Source organism: Otolemur garnettii, unplaced genomic scaffold (genome assembly GCF_000181295.1).
Source record: "Otolemur garnettii isolate 467f Iridium unplaced genomic scaffold, OtoGar3 scaffold00068, whole genome shotgun sequence".
In the NCBI taxonomy this organism is placed as follows: Eukaryota; Metazoa; Chordata; class Mammalia; order Primates; family Galagidae; genus Otolemur; species Otolemur garnettii.
The window spans coordinates 5,663,250-5,671,740 of record NW_003852463.1 but is presented as its reverse complement, the minus strand read 5'-3'; the positions used below and the strand labels follow the sequence as shown (position 1 = coordinate 5,671,740).

The 8,491-nt window shown below is 43.4% G+C and overlaps 1 protein-coding gene across 1 annotated transcript in view; it reads right to left on the bottom strand.

Moving 5' to 3' along the window:
• The window catches only part of CUNH2orf42 (chromosome unknown C2orf42 homolog), a 31,579-nt gene that overhangs the window by 1,998 nt on the left and 21,090 nt on the right, over positions 1-8,491 (bottom strand). The window contains exons 6-8 of the mRNA XM_012807385.2: positions 5,074-5,181; positions 4,338-4,438; positions 1,869-2,031 (exon numbers count right to left, since the gene is read on the bottom strand). Of these exons, the coding sequence (XP_012662839.1) occupies positions 1,869-2,031; positions 4,338-4,438; positions 5,074-5,181 (372 nt within the window). The remainder of the gene's footprint in view (positions 1-1,868; positions 2,032-4,337; positions 4,439-5,073; positions 5,182-8,491) is intronic.

Below are 8,491 nucleotides of genomic sequence, written 5' to 3'. Positions count from 1 at the left end.
GCCCAGGAGTTGGAGGATGCTGTGAGCTGTAATGCCACGGCACTCTACCCAGGGGGACAGCTTGAGGCTCTGTCTCAAAAAAAAAAAAAAAAAAAGAGTAAAAAGAAAAGAATAGCTGGTCATTGTGGTAGGTACCTGTAGTCCCAGCTAGTTGGGAGGCTGAGGCAAGAGACTCGCTTAAGCCCAAGAGTTTGAGGATGCTGAAAACTGTGATGGCACGGCACTCTAATGAGGGTAACACAGTGAGAGACTCTGTCTCAAAAACAAGGATCCCACTCTGTCACCCAAGGTTAAATACAGTATAATAATCATACTTCACCGCAGCCTCAAAATCCTTTGTTCAAGCAATCCTCCTGCCTCAGCCTCCCAAGTAGCTAGGACTACAGGTTTGCACCACCACAACTGGCTATTTTATTTATTTATTTATTTATTTTTTGAGACAGAGTCTCATTTTGTTGCCCTTGGTAGAGTACTGTGGCATCATAGCTCATAGCACCCTCAAACTCTTGGGCTCAAGCAAGAGTGTCAAGTCTCAGCCTCCCGAGTAGCTTAGACTACAGACACCCGCCACAACACTTGGCTATTTTTAGAGATGGGGTCTCGCTCTTGCTGAGGCTGGTCTCCAACCCATGAACTCAGGCAATCCACCTGCTTCGACCTCCCAGAGTGCTAGAACTACAGGTGTGAGCTACCACACCCAGCCAGTTTATAATTTTTAGAAGTTTATTTATCTACTTTATTTATTTATTTGTTTTATTTATTTTTTTGAGATAAGAGTCTCAAGCTATTGCCCTGGGTAGAATGTGATGGCATCATAGCTCACAGCAACCTCCAACTCCTGGGCTCAAGTGATCCTCTTGCCTCAATTTTTCTATTTTTAGTCGAGACGGGGGTCTCAAACTTGTGAGCTCAAGCTGTCCACCCACCTTGGCCTCCCAGAGTGCTAGGATTACACAGGTGAGCCACTGCACCTGACCAACAATTTTTAAAAGTTAAAAAATAAATTGGCAGCGCCAGTGGCTCAGTCGGCAAGGGTACTGTCGACTGTCCACCTACCTTGGCCTCCCAAAGTGCTAGGATTACACGGGTGAGCCACTGCACCTGACCAACAATTTTTAAAAGTTAAAAAATAAATCGGCAGCGCCAATGGCTCAGTCGGCAAGGGCACTGGCCACATACACTTAGGGTGGTGGGTTTGAGCCCGGCCTGGATCTGCTAAGCAACAATGACAACTGCAAGCAAAAGATAGCCAGGTATTGTGGCAGGCACCTGTGGTCCCAGCTACTTGGGAGACTAAGGTAAGAGAATCGCTTAAGCCCAAGAGTTTGAGGGTGCTGTGAGCTGTGATGCCCTGGCACTCTACCCAGGGTAACAGCTTGAGACTATGTCTCAAAAAAAAAAAAAATTAAGATAGACATGGATTCCAGCTCTCAGGTAAACTGGTTTAAAAAAAAAAAGAGAGAAAAGATAGACATGGAAAGCAGTTCATGGTATACCATTAAGTGAAAAAAAAAGCAGTGAAGTATGATCCCACGTTTTGGAAACATTTTGTACACAGAAAGGAATCTGAAAGGGCATAAAAATATTAATGCTGATGTCATCCAAGGGGGGTTGGGATTAGAGGCGGTTTTTATTTTTTGTCCTTTATGCTCTATATGAAACTTATGATTTCTCTATAATGAACATAAACAATTCTGTAATTTTATTTTGAAAGCACTAGCTCAAGTGAAACAAAACACCTTATGCCATGATTGCCTTTATAGGATGAATCAATGACTCTTTGATTAAAGTCAAGATCTAAAGTCTCAGATAGTATACTGTATACAAGTTTATACTCAAAGGAAGATGTACTATTGAAATTGACTTACCAACTTTGAGAAAAGTTTTTAGTTCCAAGGGTCGAAGCACTGGCTGTTTTTCTATACGCCCATAGGTTTCTGCTATGCTCTCTACTTCCACTTTAGGGCATTTAAACAGCTCATAAGTCCCATCTCGGTTCTGGATAAAGCTACGAGTGATTTCCAAGGGCATCTGGACACCAAGAAAATACGAAGAAAGGTGAGAACAGGAAATTTTCAAAGTAGATAATACTTGGATGACAATAGATCTTTTATTACTTCTTCCTTCTTGTTAAGCACATTCAAATTAATTATAACTTCCCATTTTTCAAGTAAATTCTGCCTTTTATCCCTTATATCATTTGTGGCTTTCAGTTTTTTCTCTATAAACTTAATTTCAACCCCAGGTGAACTATATATCAATTGAACCTCTTAATATCTTCGTGGCTACATGACTGCTACTGGCAAAAACCTGCCCTAAAATCAGGTTTTTGTTTTGTTTTGTTTTTTGAGACAGAGTCTCACTATGTCGCCCTCAGTAAAGCGCTGTGGCGTCACAGCTCGCAGCAACTTCAAGCTCTTGGGCTTAAGCCAGTGGTTCTTAACCTTCCTAATGCTGCGAACCTTCAATACAGTTCCTCATGTTGTAGTGACCCCCAACCATAAAATAATTTTCATTGCTACTTCATAACTGTAATTTGCTACTGTTATGAATCGTAACGTGTTTTCCAATGGTGTTAGGTGACCCAGGTGAAAGAGTCGTTTGACCACCAAAGGGATCTCGACCCACAGGTTGAGAACCTTGAGTTAAGTGATTCTCTTGCCTCAGCCTCTCAAGTAGCTGGGACCACAGGCGCCTGTCACAATGCCTGGCTATTTTTTTGTTGTAGTTGTTAATTGTTTGGCAGGCCCAGGCCAGGTTCAAACCCGCCCACCACAGTATATGTGGCTGGTGCCCTAGCTGCTGAGCTACAGGTGCCAAGCCCCTAAAATCAGTTTTATTACTTCCCCCTACTGCTTTGCTAGCAGCATTTTTCTCCTGAGTACTCTGGCAAAGCCACCTATAGCTCACCTCACATCCTGTATGCTTCACACGGACCTTGAAACTGAGCCAGACAGAACTTGAACTGAATTCTATGGTGACCCAGAGCCAGTTACCAAACTTTTCAGAGCCTGTTTTCTCATCTGCAAAACGCATTTAACCAGTGCATAGCTGGGAGGTTAAATGAGGTGATGTAGGTAAGTAACACCTAATAGACAGAAACTCAGTGATCCCTGGCACTCTCTTCCCCACTTGCTTTTGCTCTGAGCTGCTTCAGAGCTTCCCTGAGTCCCATCTGTTCTAGGCTGGGAGCTGCCTCTGTAACATCTTGCATTTAAAGGAGTTCCTCAAGTGTCTTTCATTAGTGCCAACATCATCGGCCTTTTCTAGTGTTCACATGTAAATTGTTTGTTGTTACCAAACAACTTGTTTTTTTTCTGAACATAACAATGCTTTACATTAAGCTAATCTTAATATATCAAATCACATCATGCTGAATTTACTATCTCATTACTGTAGGAAAGAAAGATTCCAAATTTTTAGGCTCTGGCGAGTAAAATGTTTAAAAACATCTAATGTTATTCTGGTAAAAGAGAATAATAATTAAGGGTCATTTCTCTAATGAGAATAAAACTGCAGTTTGGATAGAAGGCTTTAGTTGTGCAGGAGCCACTGACTCCACAAATAGTAAATCATCTCAAAAAAATTTTTTTTAATTTAGACAGAGTCTCACTATGTTGCCCTTGGTAGAGTGCTATAGCATCACAGTTCACAGCAACCTCAAACTCTTGGGCTTCAGCGATTCTCTTGCCTCTGCCTCCCAAGTAGCTGGGACTACAGGTGCCCACCAAAACACCTGGCTTCTTTTTTTTTTTTGATACAGGGTTTCACTTTGTCACCCTTGGTAGAGTGCCATGACTCACAGCTCACAGCAACCTCAAACTCCTGGGCTTAAGCAAGTCTCTTACCTCAGCCTCCTAGTAGCTGGGACTACAGGCACCTGCCACAATGCTTGGCTATTTTTTGGTTGCAGTTGTCATTGTCGTTTAGCAGGCTGGGCCCAGCTCAAACCTGCCAGCTTTGCTATATGTGGTTGGCGCCCATAGGGCGCCGAGCCTCATGTTATTTATATACCTTCTAGCTGCCTGCCAGTCAAATCTAAGGCTCATCATAGTTAGTAGGGGGTTATTACCTAATTTGAAAGAAAATCCCCCCTTAAATTGGAGCATATTCCAATTTAAAATATTTTTGAAGCCATATGGAATACCCATCAAAATCAGAGTTGGAACTGTAAAGCCATGGATATTTCTGAATTTTATCTTAACATGAAAAAAAAAAGAACTCCCTTTGCTGTGTGTAACTAAAGAACTGGTACAAACATACTCCCTGTATCTGTATCTGCTTCCCTCTTTTCCCCTCTCCACCCCCCCCCCACTATTTTAGAAATAAACACTTACCTCTGGGGTATCTAAGATTTGTTTAACTTGCAGGATATTAGTGATATGCCAGGTATACTTGGAAAATGTTCCCAGTGGCAAGGCATCTTTCCGAACAAAAGCTTCAATGTAAAAAAGGGACAAAATTAGACTGCTGAAAAACACTTTTTTCATTGTACTTGTTACTCAGTTTCTCAAGAGTTCACTGCACTGCTATTATTTCCTTATAGAATCTCAGCACTGGCTGGGCGAGGTGGCTCATATCTGTAATCCCAGTGCTTGGGAGGCTGAGGTGGGTGGACTGCCTGAGCTCACAGGTTCGAGACCAGCCTAAGCCAGAGGGAGACCTCATGTCCAAAAATAGCCAGGCATGTGGTGGGTGCCTGTAGTCCCAGCTACTTGGGAGGCTGAGGCAAAAGAGTTGCTGAAGCCCAGGAATTTGAGGTTGCTGTGAGCTATGACACCATAGCACTCTACCAAGGGCTACAAAGTGAGACTCTGTCTCAAATAAATAAATAAAATAAAATAGAATCTCAGCACTTAGAAATTCTAGGGGCAGTATATTATATATAATAGGGCTTGGCAGAAATGTGATAAGCCAATTGCTATAGGTATAGATAATTGGTATGTTATCGAAAAAGACCTTGTCATCCAAACATGTGACTCAAAGTCCTAACCCTAAAAATTGACCTGGATTTTTTCTAAACATAATTCTCTAAGGTCAAGAAATCACTCGTCCTGAGGGAAAATCCCATACCTGTGGTAGAGTTGGGAAGCCGTTTTTTTGCACTTCCTATTGATATCCTCTGTTGCAGGGCATCAAAAAAGGATTGAGGAATATGGAACACCAGTGGCTCTGGTTTGCCTGTGGGAAATAAGAAGAAACACATTTAAAGAAACTCTGTGGACTTCCTCACATGCATGTAGAGATGGAACAAAAGGAATTGCAGGGTAGTAATAATTACACATACCACTCAAGTTTCTTTATATGGAAACAAAAAAAAGCTTTGACTTTTCTGAGCTAAGCACTGTCATCAGCTCTACTCCTGATCCCTCGCATTCATAAAAACCTACATTGGATTCTTGTCATCACACAAGGATAACTTTTCAAATCTCAATTTTATTTTTTCTTTTGAGACAGAATCTCACTCAGTCACTCTGGGGTTGAGTGCCGTGGTGTTAAGTGCTCACAGCAACCTCAAACTCCTGGGCTCAAATGATCTTCTTGCCTCAGCCTCCCCAGTAGCTGGGACTACAGGCTCCCACCACAACACTGTTATTCTTAGAGACAAGGTCTCACTCTTGCTAAGGCTGGTCTTGAACTCGTGAGCTGAAGCAGTCCACCCGCCTCAGCCTCCCAGAGTGTCAGGATTACAGGCATGAGCCACAGCACCTGGCCAAATCCCAATTTTGTAAACACCACCATAGCACAGACTTTTTCCCTAAAATAAGATGGGATTCGAGCAAAGAGGCCAGCAGAGAAACAGCTTGCCGGCTGCCTCACATTCCAATCTAGGCATCCTGATAAGGATGGGCAGCACCAGGAGTGCTGAGGGACTGCAAAGTTAGGATACTACTCATCCAGCGAGCACTCATCCAGTGAGCATCACCATTTTCTTTCTTTCTTTTGAGACAGAGTCTCACTTTGTCCCGCTTGGTAGAGTGCCATGGTAGAGTGTCATAGCTCACAGCAACTTCAAACTCCTGGGCTCAAGCAATCCTCTTGCCTCATCCTCCCAAGTAGCTTGGGACTACAGGCACCACAACACCTGGCTATTTTTAGAGATGAGGTCTTGTTCTGGCTCAGGCTGGTCTCAAACCTGTGAGCTCAAGCAATCTATCTGCCTTGGCTTCCCAAAGGACTAGAATTAAAAGGCTAGGAGCAAGCCACCATGCTCTACCTGAGCATCAGCCTTTTCCTCTAAATACCATTTCAAGACAGGTAAAATATTTTGAAGTATTAAAACTTCACAAATATCTTAAAGAAATGTGTACAACATTAAGCCAACAAAAAGTCAACAGAAAATAGCCAGGCATTGTGGTGGGCACCTGTAGTCCCAGCTACTTGGGAAGCTGAGGCAAGAGAATCGTGTAAGCCCAAGAGTTTAAGGTTGCTGTGAGCTGTGATACCACAGCTCTTTACCGAGGGTGACACAGTGAGACTCTGTCTCAAAAAAAAAAAAAAAAGTCAACAGAACAACAGTTCATGGTCCTTGTTTGTATGGTGGTTAGTGAAAAGAAAAGAAAAAGAGTTCATGGGAGGGGTCGAGTCCTTAAAATTTTTTCCCCTGGGGCTAGTCTCTGCAAAGAGAAAAACACTCAGAACCACATAGATAAGCACCTAATTTCCACCTGCCTGGATACAACTGGAAGAAGTCTCTTAAGAAATTCTCTCTTGGCTCGGCACCTATGGCTCAAGTGGCTAAGGCGCCAGCCACATACACCTAAGGTGGCGGGTTCAAATCCAGCCCAGGACTGCCAAAACAACCCAGCTGCAACCAAAAAATAGCCGGGCGTTGTGGTGGGCGCCTGTGGTCCCAGCTACTTGGGAGGCGGAAGCAGGAGACTCGCTTGAGCCCAGGAGTTGGAGGTTGCTGTGAGCTGTGATGCCATAGCCGGCACTCTACCCAGGGGGACAGCTTGAGGCCCTGTCTCAAAAAAAAAAAAGAGAGAAAAAAAGAAATTCTCTCTTTTTTTTTAATAGGGACAGGTGTCTCACTGTATCACTCAGGCTGGTTTTGAACTCTTGGCCTCAAGCAATACTCCTGACTCAGCTTCCCCAGTAACTATGACATGAGGAGCGAGCCATTACACTCAGCTAAGAAAGACTCTAAAATAAGACAGTCCAGATATCTTTTGAAAACAAAGATTAAGCAAAGAAAAATAAAAATGAAAGGTTTTCTAGAATTCTATAAAAAGACTTTATGTTCTTCCCATTGATTTAGCTTACTTTATTGAATGCAGAATGTCAATGACAAAACTTACTGCTTTTGAGCCACTAAAATATTAATATCTGGGTACATCAGAGAAGTCACCACATATAATTTTAAGATTGTTCATCTTGAAATTACATTACAGGCTCGGCGCCTGTGGCTCAAGCGGCTAAGGCGCCAGCCACATACACATAAGGTGGCGGGTTTGAATCCAGCCCGGGCCCGCCAAAACAACAATAATGGCTGCAACCAAAAAATAGCCGGGTGTTGTGGTAGGCGCCTGTGGTCCCAGCTGAGGCAGGAGACTCACTTGAGCCCAGGAGTTGGAGGTTGCTGTGAGCAGTAATGCCATAGCACTCTACCCAGGGGGACAGCTTGAGGCTCTGTCTCAAAAAAAAAAAAAAGAAATTACATTACAGTCTACATTACAAGGATCATTACAGTTTTCTTTTTCTTTTTTTGGTGCAGTTTGGCCAGAGCCAGGTTTGAACCTGCCACCCTTGGGATATGAGGCCGGCATCCAACCCACTGAGCCACAGGTGTGGCCCTATCATAGTTTTCAAAGAAGTGCTAATTCACTGTGTGATGTCAGAGCTTAGGTTTAAGAATTAATCTTTTTTTTTTTTTTTGGAGATTGAGTCTCACTTTGTTGCCCTTGGTAGAGTGCCCTGGCGTCATAGCTCACAGCATCCTCAAACTCTTGGGCTCAAGCAATTCTCTTGCCTCAGCCTTCTGAGTAGCTGGGACTACAGGTACCCTCCACAATGCCTAGCGATTTTGTTTTTTAGAGATGGGGTCTTGCTCTTGCTCAAGCTGGTCTCTAACCTTGAATCCAAGCAATCCACCTGCCTCAGCCTCCCAGAGTGCTAGGATTATAGGCATGAGGAACCAAGCCTAGCAAAAATTAGTCTTAAAAAGCCCTCATAGGTGGCTCTGCACCTGTAGTTCAGCGGCTAGGGCATCAGCCACATACACCCGAGCTGGCAGGTTCAAACCCAGCCCAGGCCTGCCAAACAATGACAACGACAACAACAACAAAAATAGCTGGGTGTTGTGTTGGGTGCCTGTAGTCCCAGCTAGTTGGTAGGCTGAGGCAAGAGAATTGCTTAAGCCTAAGAGTTTGAGGTTGCTGTGAGCTGTGATGCCACAGCACTCTACCAAAGCTGATACAGTAAAACTCTGTCTCAAAAAAAAAAAAAAAAACCCTTATAATAGCCAGTGTGGTGGCTCACACCTAGCACT